Source organism: Periplaneta americana, chromosome 17, assembly GCF_040183065.1.
Source record: "Periplaneta americana isolate PAMFEO1 chromosome 17, P.americana_PAMFEO1_priV1, whole genome shotgun sequence".
NCBI lineage: Eukaryota > Metazoa > Arthropoda > Insecta > Blattodea > Blattidae > Periplaneta > Periplaneta americana.
Window position 1 is genome coordinate 135,749,355 of NC_091133.1, and position 16,556 is coordinate 135,765,910.

A 16,556-nucleotide genomic window follows, 5' to 3' on the forward strand; every position below is an offset into this window, starting at 1 on the left:
ACTTAATGAAAATTATCAAACTCAAAAGCGTAATATTACCTAGTTTACGTAAATAGATGAAGTACTTTCGTTCTCTCCTATACCTAGTAAAGTAATTTGTTTGTGTTTTACGCCGGTATAATCGAACTCAAGTCGTGGAAGGGGGTAGCAAGTAGTGTTTCCGGTTGTCAATCATTAATCCAAAGGTATAGCCAGGTTAATATTAGAAATGTTACTTACTTACTTACTTACTTACTTACTTACTGGCTTTTAAGGAACCCGGAGGTTCATTGCCGCCCTCACTTAAGCCCGCCATCGGTCCCTATCCTTTGCAAGATTAATCCAGTCTCTATCATCACACCCCACCTCCCTCAAATCCATTTTAATATTATCCTCCCATCTACGTCTCGGCCTCCCTAAAGGTCTTCTTCCCTCCGGTATCCCAACTAACACCCTATATGCATTTCTGCATTCGACCGTATGTGCTACATGCCCCGCCAATCTCAAACGTCTGGATTTAATGTTCCTAATTATGTCAGGTGAAGAATACAATGCGTGCATTTCTGTGTTGTGGAACTTTCTCCATTCTCCTGTAACTTCATCCCTCTTAGCCCCAAATATTTTCCTAAGAATCTTATTCTCAAACACCCGTAGTCTCTGTTCCTCTCTCAAAGTGAGAGTCCAAGTTTCACAACCATACAGAACAACCGGTAATGTAACTGTTTTATAAATTTTAACTTTCAGATTTTTCGACAGCAGGCTGGATGATAAAAGTTTCTCAACCGAATAATAACAGGCATTTCCCATAATTATTTTGTGTTTAATTTCCTCCCGAGTATCATTTATATTAAGTTACTGTTGCTCCCAGATATTTGAACTTCTCCACCTCTTCAAAAGATAAATTTCCAATTTTTATATTTCCATTTCGTACAATATTCTGGTCACGAGATATAATCATATACTTTGTCTTATCGGGATTTACTTCCAAACCTATCTCTTTACTTGCTTCCAGTAAAATTCCCGTGTTTTCCCTAAACGTTTGAGGATTTTCTCCTAACATATTAGAAATGTTAGTAAAATACAATGATGTCCCCGTACTAAGAAAGAAGGTTAATAATTGTTTTGCATAGCTATGGTAAATACGTATATTATTTTCCGTGTTCTTCTTAGAACACATTTTTCAAAAGAATGAAATATATACTGAAGCCTTTCAACGCATAATTCTATTTTTGAGCTGAACATGTCAGCGATCGATCTCCTTGTATAATTTTTAGCTCGGTTTATTCACAAGCTATGAAAACTTCATACACCACCACTGAAAGTTTCGAAGACCGGTTTTATGTCTGACATAATGCTTTATGACATCTGCCACTAAAGGAAATGCCGAATTTGAAAGCGCACTTATTTAGCACGGCAAGATGCTCCACGGCCTGCTGCAAGTTTTATGGATATACCTACTTACTCTCTCAAATGTTACATCTAGTCATAAATATAAGAGAAAGTGCTTCAAGTTGAATGAACTTGGTATATAGATGCTTTGTGGACCAATAATACACAAAGTTATAGGTTTTAGACAACGTAATTTATACTCCCTGTGGGATTTTAAGTTCAGAAATGGATTTCGTAACGCCTCCCTATCTATAGTTGGACCCATATCCACGCGAAGGCCGCTTCTCAAGCATCACGACGGGAATTAGCCTATGTAAAGGACTAGATCAGTTATTCAATTAAGCTTAAAACATTTGGGTCATCTCCAATCTGACTCAAGCATATTTAGATTGCATTGGAACTAGTTGGCTCACGAGTTATTAGGCCTACTGTCTACAAACTGAAAAATGATAAGCAATCGCATTTTCCGTTAACACTTCGCTACTGCATACGGGCTATTCCATATGAAATCGATCAGTAAAAAGCCTCGCATTTTTTTTATACTCTAATATTTTCCCTATTTATACAAGGTGCTGAGGAGAGTGCATTTGCAAAAATATAACTTACTATCGAAAGTCACGCGGTTTTCGTTGTTGAGCGACAAATTTAGCGTATTATAGAAAAACAAGCCTCTTCCAGCGCTCAGAACTCTGGAACCATTTACTGCAGAACATAGAACGAGAGCTCATTTTGAAGCTGACTTTTGGTAGGTTATGATAAGAAGTAATTTTACTTGAAGCAAGTAAAGCGATCGGTTTGGAAGTAAATCCGGAAAAGACAAAGTATATGATTATGTCTCGTGACGAGAATATTGTACGAAATGGAAATATAAAAATTGGAGATTTATCCTTCGAAGGGTGGAAAAATTCAAATTTCTTGGGGCAACAGTAACAAATATAAATGACACTCGGGAGGAAATTAAACGCAGAATAAATATGGGAAATGCGTGTTATTATTCGGTTGAGAAGCTTTTATCATCTAGTCTGCTGTCAAAAAATCTGAAAGTTAGAATTTATAAAACAGTTATATTACCGGTTGTTCTGTATGGTTGTGAAACTTGGACTCTCACTCTGAGAGAGGAACACAGGTTAAGGGTGTTTGAGAATAAGGTACTTAGGAAAATATTTGGGGCTAAGAGGGATGAAGTTACAGGAGAACGGAGAAAGTTACACAACGCAGAACTGCACGCATTGTATTCTTCACCTGACATAATTAGGAACATTAAATCCAGACGTTTGAGATGGGCAGGGCATGTAGCACGTATGGGCGAGTCCAGAAATGCATATAGAGTGTTAGTTGGGAGACCGGAGGGAAAAAGACCTTTGGGAAGGCCGAGACGTAGATGGGAGGATAATATTAAAATGGATTTGAGGGAGGTGGGATATGATGATAGAGAATGGATTAATCTTGCAATGGATAGAGACCGATGGTAGGCTTATGTGAGGGCGGCAATGAACCTTCGGGTTGCTTAAAAGCCATTTGTAAGTAAGTATGATAAGAAGTAATCCTTGTTTTTATTGTATACAGAGAGACAGATAATCTGATTTTACTTACTTTTAGGTTTTTTGCCCATTTGTAAAAATGTAAAAAAATATTGAGAAAAAGGCTTGCATTATTAAGTGGGATTCGGCATTGTTTGCTTAGTGGCTCGGCAATAAGTTTCGAGGGTATTAAATAAATTATTTTCACACGTCTAGACTTGAAAGGCACAACACAGCACGCACTGGCCGAGAGATGAAGATAAGCGAGCGGTGGGCGTCATTTTACTCCTGTGTTTATGAAAACCTGTGATACAGCTAGCCCAGCTATGCGCTACTAGACGAAACATCACGTGTTTATGTCTCCTGGCCTTGCTTGCCTCGGCTAGCTCCCGCCTCACAGTCAGCTGGTTAGTTCACGCGCGTACTATTTATTTTCTTTATTTGATTTTTCAATACTTTCTTATTAAAGTTGCAACAGTAAAAAATACGTGTTTATTTGTACTTTCAATGCGGAATCTAACCATATATTTTAAAAATATTTTTTCGTGGGCAAAGGTGTCTTAATTAAGAAAAATCTAAATTTCTCCATTTCCATAAAAAGTAAGAAAAACTGTATTCACGTCAATATAAACTTTAACTTCTCAGCATCAAAATAAACCATGATTTTGATCATTGGGTGAAAGGGTTTCGGAACCACAACAGTTTAAAGTTGCAAATTTTATGAAAATACGATAAATTAAAATACTTTTAATTTAAACACTATGAAGTTCTGATGCCTCAAACTTTGCACAAAACATTATATCATAGTTGTCTGCGGACAGAAAAAGTTTCATTGTATTTAAACATTGCAAGGTCAATTTTCTCTATATTTCGGTCGATTTGAGCTGGAATAGCCCGTACGGAGATTAAAGTGAATAATTTTATACCGAAGTCTGCTTTAACAATTTCATAAACATTTTCAATATTGCATATTAATGGAACCCTGACCGTCCTATCTCAACTATGGGCACCTCTTCACATAACGTATTAGAAAAGTGCTGCACAGTCAAGCCCGTGAAATAATTGCAATCGTGTGCAGACAGAAGTGGAACTTGGAACTAAAGCCGTTGAGGAAGGCGTAGCCGAGGCAACCCGTCAAATCAAAAGTGAATCAGAGACATGGGTTAAAACCCTCCCAAAGAAGATTCTGATGCTCAAGAAACCTGTCGCTGGGTATGGTAACGACTTTACGTTACTTTCATAAAAATAAAAATAACCATTCTCAACAATATTAAAGCTGTCCGCCTCCGTAGCGTAGTTGGAATAGCGCTCGCCCTCTGTGCTCGAGCTTGCGGGTTGGATCCCGGCCCAGGTCGCTGGCATTTAAATGTGTGTAAATGCGACAGGCTCATGTTAGTAGATTTACTGGCATGTGAAAGAAGTCCTGCGGGACAAAATTCCGGCACACCGGCGACGATGATATAACGTCTGCAGTTGCGAGCGTCGTTAAACAAACCATTTTTTTTTTTAAATTTAAAGTCGTCTATTATTTTCGACGGCAGCACATTGACGCTACGAACACATTTGACTTAAAGTAAAACGCAAGAAATAACAATAAGGTAATTTTTAACTGTAGAAGAAAATAATATCAGGACATTGGGAATTCTCTGCTTCGAAGGTAACAAAATACAAGAGAGCGTCTCGACGGATTGAGTTATATTCTGATATAAATTACCAGAATTATATATTCAATACATATCAGTCTACTGAAGAAAATGTCTAGTGAAATTTAATTATTTCTTATAATTTAATTTTTAATCTCTGAACCACCACTGCTCTAAGATTGATAGTAGTCCAATTCAACGAAAATAAAACCATAATTATTCCATTCTCATTATTTGAAAAATGTAACAAACCTCCTACATCTATATTAAGTATAAAATTACATAATTCTGATTGTTGTCTTATACAGTGTAAATGTCCGATTATTAAAGAGTCCTCTGAAGTTAAATATTTAGGCATAATTTTCGATAATCATTTAAAATGGAACCAACACATTAATTGCCTTTGTAATAAATTACGTAAAATAGTATATTATTTTGTTTTATTGAGGAATTACTTGTCAATAAGTTTATTACGTACAATATATTTAACTCTATTTCAATCGGTAATTATGTATGGAATTATAGGATGGGGTAGCTCATTTAAATCCAATTTTAGTCCACTTTATTTATTACAGAAGAAAATAATGAAAATAGTCTTCATAAACCTATTGATTTTCCATCTCAGAATTTGTTTTTAGACTTTAATGTACTTAACGTAAGACAAATTTATTATATTGTATTAATAAAATTCATACATAAAAATCGAAATAATTTTGAATTGTATTCTCATAGTTATGAAACAAAAGGTATGAATTGAAGGGTTGATAGGGAAAACAACCCATGTCAAAAAAACACTTTTTTTCAGGGGAGCGAAAAACATTATATTTCGTTATGTAAAAGGATAAGAAACTTAAATTAGAGGTATAAATACCCCAATGCTTTATAAATATATTGCTTGTATTTTAAGCATACACAGACGCCACATGATTTTAGCTTTCCATTAGTACCAATATCTCATTTTCGGCTAAAACTACATGGGTTGTTTTTCCTATCAACCCTTCAATTCTTTAAGATTGCTTGAACCAAAATGCAACACTGTTACAGTATTTAATCATAGTAGTAATTTAGGCCCAAGAATATATAACAAATTTATATTGAAATATCCTAATCTTGTCAATTCTAATAGTTCTAGTATTAAATTAAAAAAGTTATGTATGGATTTTATAAAAATTGAAAAATTGTAAATTTAAATTTATATACTATAATTGCATAGTAGACATAAGACAAATTGTATTGTATAATTATTAATTTCAATTCAGGAATCCGCCCCTGAGCACGAGTTCTACTCTTTCAGGGACGAGCTAAAGTTTTTCTGTATATATTATATGTTATGTTATAATTATTAGCTAAATAATAAATAAATAAATTAATAAATAAATAAATTACCTATTTACATTAATTTTATACCTTGCGCCCAACACAACAGAGTAACGAAGACTGCTTCAGTGTACGTGCTGGGAAATTAAATAAAGACTGTCTATTCTCTTTTTGAAAAGAGTTAGAATAACAAAACACATTTTTTGTGGGAAAATCCTAACAGATCAGAAAAGCGCTACATGGTTTTCTTCTTCAGATATTAGCGCTATACCACCAGTTCATATCGTTTACACTTTGTACAGCAAACCACCTAATGAAAGTCTATGAAATTAACCATAACAGAGAACGGTTACTTCCCAAAGAGAATCCACTAAACTTGAATAAATTTAGTTAGAATTTGGTACTGAATCGGAGCACCAATAAAAAGTCCAAAAATAATTCTGACATTCTTAAATCCTACGTCTTTGAAACATTATATACGAGAGATCCATCTGAAGAATGGCGGCTCTCTGACCGACTTCGAAAGTGGAACTGGAGCTGGTGGAATATGCCAACTTTTTCCATTCTGTTGTCATGCAAGATCTCAGACGACGAACTCTGATGGAGCAATACTTGCCATTGAGACATCTTGACTGATACATTTTCTAAATCTGTCTTTCTTATTGATTCTAAAGCCATTCAGGCAATTCCAAATGTCAATACTACAGGAACACTTGAATGCTGTTAACTACTCTCCTACCTTCAAGCTGCCAGCTAATACGCCGTTTTCAGTGGATCCCACCCAATTTTTAACATGAAAAGAAATGACACGGCAGACTATCTAGCCAAAAAGAAAGATCTAATATCTGACAAAGTTAAAGAAAATAAATCTTCTCTAAATTAAACATTATATTAAAACATAACTTAAATGAATACAGAATGCATCAGGTTATAAAAAATGTAAAATTCTGTTAACAAAATCAGGAACACAAATAGAATGTCTGCAGCATGATCACAGGTCAGGACTGTCTAGCCAAACATCTGAACAGACTCAACCTCCTACCCTCACCATCTTGTGTCCTGTGCAACAGTCAGGACGAAATAGACAAAGAACATTTGATATCCTGCCCTGCTATTACTTCAGAAAGTAGTTTAGTTTCAAAGCACTAAACAGCACATCTGCTAATGGCTTTCCCGCTAAATGCAGAGCTTTAAGCTGCGGTTTGTTTACGGCGATCATCGCTGGGCGCACATCGCTGGCGATTGTCGCCTGGAGTTGCTAGCAGTCAAAATGAATGCGCACGGTTTCTTTACAGCGATGATCGTCAACGTATATCGTTGGATGCGACGCAGATCGCTGGAGGTTGCGTCTGAAGCAAATTCAGGACGCACATCGCCGCATACATGTTCAATAATCGATATTTAGAGATATTGAATCGAGTTATGGCAGCAAAACAAATGAGAATTGACAGCGATGTACGCTGACGATCATCGCCAGCATTTATAATCGCCGGCGATGTGTGTTCGGCGATGTTCCTTGTGCTGACGCTTCTATTTCCCTATTTTGACTATGCTGACATTTTACTGACTGACCTTTCCAGCGACAACAAAACGAAACTTCAACGTGCTCATAATTTGTGTGTACGTTTTGTAAGCAATGTTCGTAAATATGATCATATTACCCCATCCCTGGAAGCAACAGGTTGGCTTAAACTAGATAAGAAAAGAAATTTACATTCACTTCTCCTTCTCTTCGAAATCTTGAACTCTTCTATTCCTTCGTACCTGTCGTCTCGCTTCACTTACCTTTCTTCCCACCACAATCTGAACACACGCTCTCGCCATGAAACAATACTAACAATACCATCCCATCGCACCTTCTCATACTCATCCTCTTTCACAATAGCCCTGCCAAGACTCTGGAATTCGTTACCTGCTAGCATCAGGGACTGTCGAAATAAAATTGAATTCAAACACAAACTTACTAGGCACTTGGTCAGTAATTGAACTCGTTCAGACATGGTTTCTTGTAAATAGTTCTCTTAATCTATCACAAAATATCTCGATATACAGTAATTTCATCAATATAGAATTTTGTTATTCTAGGTTTAATTTATAATTCAGTAAATACAAAAATATTCTTTGTTCTTAACTTCTATGATAAATTGTCTAGCTTTCATTAATCAGGTAATCTTGCCGTATTTTAATTTTTATTGTAATTATGATTGTAAATTTAATATTAATTGTAATTTTGTTCTTCATATTATAGTTGTAATCCCCTGGTAGAGGGGCAGAGAAGGCCTTATGGCCTTATCTCTACCAGGTTAAATAAATAAATACTACTAAAGAAACCCTAGCTTTAGAAACCAACCTAATGGCTACGTGCGATCTAAGACAAGGCAATAAGTGACTTATCATGTCATACATCATATTAAAAAAAAGAACTTATTCATAAACTAGACAACGGGCCGTGTCACAACAAACTCAAGGCTATCCAAACTTCAAATTGAAAACCGACAGTTATGACATCTTGGCTTTCAGATAGGAACACTGCGTATAGTGACGGGATGTTGCGCCCACAGTTACACGCTGTGATGAAGGCACACTGGGTATAGTGACGGGATGTTGCGCCCACAGTTACACGCTGTGATGAAGGCACACTGGGTATAGTGACGGGATGTTGCGCCCACAGTTACACGCTGTGATGAAGGCACACTGGGTATAGTGACGGGATGTTGCGCCCACAGTTACACGCTGTGATGAAGGCACACTGGGTATAGTGACGGGATGTTGTGCCCACAGTTACACGCTGTGATGAAGGCACACTGGGTATAGTGACGGGATGTCCGTGTTTTATATTTCAGTCAGCTCCTTTGAGAATCGAACAGCTGTCGCAATAAGTAATGCCAGCTGAACTTATGTGAGAGACGTGCATAAAATAGCGTGGACGGAGTCAGATAGGATCATATTTAAGACCTGCAATGGCGGACCAGGAAGAAAACGAAACCTTAGCAGAAGGAAATCAGTTTAAGGCAAGTGGCCATGACTCACCTCGCCGCCAGGTCCCTGTGCACCAGTTCAATGGCTTCCAGGTACTTCATGCCGCTGGCGATCTGCGTTGCCAGGAATATGAGGCAGCCGTAACTAAAAAAAGATATACATTTTTTTTATAGCAGAAACATATCAATGTTACCAAAATTACAAAATACCCTATTAAACAAATCAGCAATTCAAAACAATTTAGTTCTTTGTCATTTCCAAATAGCATTCTTATTTATCGTTTATCTTTGTCGATCCAGAGATATAAATAGTATAATTCGATGTGCATATAAACAAAGAAATGAACTTCCGTATTTGTCATTACACACAAAAAAAAAAAAACATTCTAAAAATCAATAAGCTTACATAAATGATTTCGTTAGTAAATTATTATACTATTTCAGTATTTGTACACGATTATTTCATACAAATGATTAAGTTTTATTTTTACATATTGTATAACTAGTATTCAGTTTTTGAGAACTTGATTGCGATATCACTGAGACTAACTAGGCATAATACTTACTTGTCAAGGAACCTACAGTACCATGAAGGCAAACCGCTAAAGAAGAGAAAGAGACATTCGTTCGCTAGCACGAAGGAAAATTTAAATTTCGGCATGTGGCAAGGAGCTAATCCTTTATCAGAAAGGGTCCTGCCAGATTAATAATTACTGTGGCAAGAGAAGTATTCTGATATTACATTTCTGATTTCCATATACAAGTGCATGCAGAGAAAAATAATAAAATAAAGAATATGTCCGTAACGACTAACCTTATTTACAATAAAGAGCGTAGTCATCTTTCATTTCCAACATTTTTATGAAGACATATTTATTTTAAAGATAATTTTCCGGTAACAATTAGTTGGAGGAAAGGAATTGGCTATCCTACCCTATTATCTCTTCTCCAAGTTGTCTCATACGTGGCACCTTGTTGGTATCACTTGTGAGGTACAGACCTGTCTTCGGATAATAGACTGAACAACAACAAAAGTTTAGTTGAAGCAAAATGAATTATCTTTATTAGGTCTATATTACTTACTGGTTTAGATTAAGTTAAGTTTTATATTTTTATGTTGGGGATGTGCGTTGATAAGAAAGACCCAAAGAAATTCGGTGTAAATCGTTTTCAGAAAATTGTCCTTTTTTTTAAATAAAAATATACATGCTATCATTCTGTATTATCCATCATGAGTACTGTTGACTCGGCGTCACTACGATGAACAGCATTTTTCTTAACGAAGCCTTCCAGTACAGAGCTTATCCAGCGTTTAAATTCATTTTGGGCTAGAAGCTGCCGTCAAATTTTGCTTGCGGTCCTATATAACGGACCCCGTGCCTTAAATTTCCAAAGCGACCTTCCCATCTATCTCTCCGACCCGGAGGAAGGACGCCAAAGATGTTATTGTGCTTTAAAATCCACCGTCTCCCCGGGTTGGAACCTGGCGACTTGGGATCCAACGATAGGCCCACTAGACACTCAATGTGAACAAAGTGCGTCCAAGTTCAAAAAACTCACGCAGAATTTTCTGATCGCGTCAGACAACTTTCTAACCACGGGAAAAGTTGAAATTTATCAATATGTGACACAGCCTACACAGCTCTATGTCTAAGGAAACTGACTACTGAAATTGAAGCAAATTAAACAGTTAGGTCCCATCCTTTAAATAATATATTTGTGCATCTCTAAAATATTTGAATGCATAAAATAATATAGTATAATAATAACATAAAGCTGCATTATTTATTTATTTATTTATTAGTTATATGTATGTCAGTTTATTATTTCTTTCTTTACTCACTCATTTATTTATTTATTTAATTTTTCATTCATTCATAACGAACTCTACATTTTGTTCATAATATGTATATTTGGGTAGCATAAACAGATAATTGCTGACAAAGGGTTAGAGGAGTTTCGAGAAGTGCAATACGCTGCAGGCATCTTCATTAATCCATCTGACGTTATGGATTCTAGTTATATTTCAAGACTGTGCCTAGACCGTTTGAAATATTTTAAGTCTATGCCTAGACCGTCTCGAAAATTTTAAGACTGTGCCTAGACCGTCTGGAATATTTTAAGACTGTGCCTAGACCGTCTAAAATATTTTAAGACTGTGCCTAGGCCGTCTAGAATATTTTAAGACTGTGCCTAGACCGTCTGCAATATTTTAAGTCTGTGCCTAGACCGTCTGGAGTATTTTAAGACTGTGCCTAGACCGTCTGGAATATTTTAAGCCTGTGCCTAGACCGTCTGGAATTTTTTAAGTCTGTGCATAGACCGGCTGGAATATTTTAAGTCTGTGCCTAGACCGTCTGGAATATTTTAAGACTGTGCCTAGACTGGAATATTTTAAGACTGCCTAGACCTTCTATAATATTTTAAGACTGTGCCTAGACCGTCTGAAATATTTTAAGTCTGTGCCTAGACCGTCTGGAATATTTTAAGACTATGCCTAGACCGTCTAAAATATTTTAAGACTGTGCCTAGACCGTCTGGAATATTTTAAGACTGTGCCTAGACCGTCTGGAATATTTTAAGACTGTGCCTAGACCGTCTGGAATATTTTAAGACTCTGCCTAGACCGTCTGGAATATTTAAGACTGTGCCTAGACTGTCTAGAATATTTAAGACTGTGCGTAGACCGTCTGGAATATTTTAAGACTGCGCCTAGACCGTCTAAAATATTTTAAGACTGTGCCTAGACCGTATAGAATATTTTAACACTGTGCCTAGACCGTCTGGAATATTTTAAGACTCTGCCTAAACCGTCTGGAATATTTAAGACTGTGCCTAGACTGTCTAGAATATTTAAGACTGTGCGTAGACCGTCTGGAATATTTTAAGACTGTGCCTAGATCGTCTGGAATATTTTAAGACTGTGCCTAGACCGTCTGGAATATTTTAAGACTGCCTAGACCGTCTGGAATATTTAAGACTGTGCCTAGACTGTCTAGAATATTTAAGACTGTGCGTAGACCGTCTGGAATATTTTAAGACTGTGCCTAGACCGTCTAAAATATTTTAAGACTGTGCCTAGACCGTCTAGAATATTTTAACACTGTGCCTAGACCGTCTGGAATATTTTAAGTCTGTGCCTAGACCTTCTGGAGTATTTTAGACTGTGCCTAGACGTCTGGAATATTTTAAGACTGTGCCTAAACCGTCTGGAATATTTTAAGTCTGTGCCTAGACCGTCTGGAATATTTTAAGTCTGTGCTTAGACCGTCTGGAATATTTTAAGACTGTGCCTAGACCGTCTGGAATATTTTAAGACTCTGCCTAGACCGTCTGGAATATTTGACTGTGCCTAGACTGTCTAGAATATTTAAGACTGTGCGTAGACCGTCTGGAATATTTTAAGACTGTGCCTAGACCGTCTAAAATATTTTAAGACTGTGCCTAGACCGTCTAGAATATTTTAAGACTGTGCCTAGACCGTCTGGAATATTTTAGGTCTGTGCCTAGACCGTCTGGAGTATTTTAGACTGTGCCGAGACCGTCTGGAATATTTTAAGACTGTGTCTAAACCGTCTGGAATATTTTAAGACTGTGCCTAGACCGTCTGGAATATTTTATGTCTGTGCGTAGACCGTCTGGAATATTTTAAGACTGTGCCTAGACCGTCTGGGATATTTTAAGACTGTGCCTAGACCGTCTGGAATATTTTACCGCTGTGCCTGGACCGTCTGGAATATTTTAAGACTGTGCCTAGACCGTCTGGAATATTTAAGACTGTGCCTAGACTGTCTAGAATATTTAATACTGTGCGTAGACCGTCTGGAATATTTTAAGACCGTGCCTAGACCGTCTGGAATATTTTAAGACTGTGCCTAGACCGTCTGGAATATTTTAAGACTGTGTCTAGACCGTCTGGAATATTTTAAGACTGTGCCTAGACCGTCTGGAATATTTTAAGACCGTGCCTAGACCTTGTAAAATATTTTAAGTCTTTGCCTAGACCGTCTGGAATATTTTAAGATTGTGCCTAGACCGTCTGGAATATTTTAAGGCTGTGCCTAGACCGTCTGGAATATTTTAAGACCGTGTCTACACCGTCTGGAATATTTAAGACTGTGCCTCGACAGGCTAGAATATTTTAAGACTGTGCCTCGACAGGCTAGAAAATTTTAAGACTGTACCTCGCCCGTCTAGAATATTTTAAGACTGTGCCTCGCCACGCTAGAATATTTTAAGACTTTGCCTCGACAGGCTAGAATGTTTTAAGACTGTGCCTCAACCGTCTAGGATATTTTAAGACTGTGCCTCGACGGTCTGTAATATTTTAAGACTGTGTTTCGCCCGTGTAGAATATTTTAAGAATGTGCCTCGACGGTCTGTAATATTTTAAGACTGTGCGTAGACCGTCTGGAATATTTTAAGACTGTGCCTCGACGGTCTGTAATATTTTAAGACTGTGTTTCGCCCGTGTAGAATATTTTAAGACTGTGCCTCGACGGTCTGTAATATTTTAAGACTGTGTTTGGCCCGTGTAGAATATTTTAAGACTGTGCCTCGACGGTCTGTAATATTTTAAGACTGTGCTTCGACTAAAATTGCTTACTTTTTCACTGAAACGAGTGACGTAGAATATCTTTTAAACGTGTGCCTGCATCAGATTCTGATAGTTACGTCACTGCTGCACCTCGTTAAAATGCTAGAATTGGCGGCGCCGAACATGCCTGGTTTACCCCAATTAGCATGATTCAGCTTCAGAAAGACTACGTTTATCTGTGTGCAAACATTCCGTTTTTCTGTTGGTTTGTAATTGTATATTCGAAATGGGCTCCGATGTGGCACCATTCACAATGAGTGTATTGTATTCTTTAATGCTTGTGATATATTTTAACTCCTTGTTTCTCCTTGTCTTCATGGTCACTTAAATTCGTTCCTACTCTTTCTCCTTCTAGATATTCGTTTGTGAGAGACGAAGTCCCTAAACTAACTTTATAAATCGTAAAGTTTTGTCTGTGGGTGTAGCATTAATATCAACGTACTGGATAGTGGCAAGCGGAGGTTCGCTTGTTTGCCTTTTCGCAAGTCTTGCAAGCCCAGACGACGTCACTTTTTTTTTTTTTTTTTTTTTTCCCAGAGCGCTCTGGCCAGTCATCGACTAGGCTGCCCGTCAGTTTAAGGGGAGAGGATGGTATTGTTTTTAACTTTTTTCCTATTTGGTGTAAAATATTAATTTTCTGTATGTAGAGAGCTCATAGCTGTGGCAACTCAACCAAATAAAAATATTTTGAAAAAAATATTTGAGGGCTCAAAAAAAAATATACCCAATGCAGGATAGTACTGAAACCAATATATCTAAACCGTTTTTAAAGGTAGATTCATACAGTTTTTTTGCAATGTATTTACAAAAGCAAACTGTCTGTAACAGAATTTTGATATTGGTCCCTACGTTTGTAAAATAAGCAATTAAAATTTAATAACAATTTTCTGATTTCCTTTTTTGCAAACTAATGGACGTATTTTTTAAATGAAATAAATTAACAAACTTCTGTTACAGAGAAACGTTTCCTAATAGTCTAAAGAATGTGTGTTCTAAATTTCATGCATGTATCTTTAATAGTTCAGAAATTGTATCCATTTTTGTCTGGCAATGTAGCAAAAAAAAAATGAAGTTACTGGAAACCGATAAAAGCGGGCGTGTGATTAAAAAATCCATAGCGCAGGAAGTTTAAAAATGACGTCTCAACATCCGATAAGGGCACAAATACCCACAAAATGTTATGCAATGCATTCCACACATATCAAAGTGTATTTTAAAGAAAAAAAAATTTGAAAGTTAAATTTACCGGAAACAACAATAAAAGTGGGCGAGTGATTTAAAAATCCATAACGCAGGAAGTTTAAAAATGGTGTCTCAACATTCGATAAGGTCACAATACCCACAAAATGTTATGCTATGCATTCGACGTATATCAAAGTGTATTTAAAAAAAAAAAATTGAAAGTTTAATTTACCGGAAACAACAATAAAAGTGGGCGAGTGATTTAAAAATCCATAACGCAGGAAGTTTAAAAATGGCGACTCAACATCCGATAAGGGCACAAATACCCACAAAATGTTATGCTATGCATTCCACACATATCACAGAATATTTTAAAGATTTTTTTTTCTGAAAATTTACTCATTTTTCACCAAAAAAATACCATCCTCTCCCCTTAACAATACCTTATCGAACGCAACGGCATCTGTCTTTGGTTAGGTTAGCGAGAAGAAGTCGAGGATTCGCCATGAAATTATTGAACATTCGCCTTACAGTTGGTGAAAACCTCGAAAAAACCGAACAGTTAAACAGCATAGCCTGGCATTTGATATTCCTTGTTTTTTGTCATTCAGTCTGTCTCCAGTACTTGTAGACTATTTTGTGAGACAGACGACGTCTATCTCTTGGCGTATCGTTTGCACAGCATTGCAGTGCACTTGTTCCCAAATGGCGAATGCAAAGGAATCTGTCGCCGTGTAGCGAACTTTTTCATCTCTGAAGTCAGTTCAAGTCTGGTGAGCTCTTACCTGAGCTGTAGGGAGCGTTTCGGGTATACATGGCCGAAGTTTTGTAGTAGCATCCTTCCCCACCTGGTGCCATCTTGTGCCTTTACTTTGAACAAGACAGCATTTACCGAATTAACTAAAAGGAATGCGCCTTAAACAGCCAACATTCTTTTAACTTGCACTAAAGTTTTGTTTGTGAATTCTCACTCAATTGTATTCATATCTGAATAATGAAGTCAATTCCAGGAATCCTGTGGTTATTTGTTATAGAGTACTATTCAGTTGTTAGTATATTGTAAAATACATCAAAATGGGAGTAAATGTCCCAATAGATCTACTCAACCTCGTCCTTGTGTAAACTTTCGAATTATAAACGTGGATGTATGCTGAGAAGCAGTCGTTGAAAGAATGTTATTTCTTCATATCATAATGAGTGAACATGTTTGTGCGAGATCGTGCGTATTTGCTTGGTTTCCGCACAAAACCAATCCGCGGAAAGTCTAAAATTCCACATTCAGTATTCCCAACCTAACACACATAACAATTTCCCTCTTCTTACCTCTTAAGTGACATATTGATTTTACTGCTTTAGGCTTTTAACATATTATTTTTAGAGACGTTCAATATAGTAATAATTATAAATTGGAAACTTACCACTGCAATTTCACCTAAATTGCACTGTTAATTATTGTTTTTAAATATTTGCAAAAATTAAGTAAACTCTACAACTCCACTAAAGTTACTGCATTCGTGATGCAAGTAACATTAAGGAAGCCGTGAAAAAATCAACAAGATACCAAACTCATCATAGACTGGGGGGAGGGGGGGGGAAGACAGACGTATATCACGGCCTGCTGGAGTATAGTAAAGACAGAAAACATTTTAAAGCAACAATGTTGAAGATAGGTATTTTTGTTTTGCAAATTTGCCGTCATTGAACAGAAACCAAGATGGAGATTTCATTGCAACTAATTAGAAATTCCTCTTTCAGGTATGTAATAAACGATCTTCGCACAAAATACTACGTTTCGCTTTTTCAAAATTTTCCTCGAACATCAAAACTTCAACATACCGCTCTTGTAACGCATATTACTATTAACTTTCACTAAAGTTTTGTATCAAATCTGGATACTGATGCCAATTCCAGGAATCCAGTGGTTACTTGTTATAGAGTACTATTCGGCTGT

General features: G+C 36.7%; 1 protein-coding gene across 6 annotated transcripts in view; it reads right to left on the reverse strand.

Moving 5' to 3' along the window:
• The window catches only part of LOC138692977 (discoidin domain-containing receptor 2-like), a 1,165,919-nt gene that overhangs the window by 29,401 nt on the left and 1,119,962 nt on the right, over nt 1–16,556 (reverse strand). For all 6 annotated transcript variants that reach the window (XM_069816409.1, XM_069816408.1, XM_069816411.1 and 3 more), the window contains one exon: nt 8,879–8,971. In XM_069816409.1, coding sequence (XP_069672510.1) covers nt 8,879–8,971 — 93 coding nt within the window. The remainder of the gene's footprint in view (nt 1–8,878; nt 8,972–16,556) is intronic.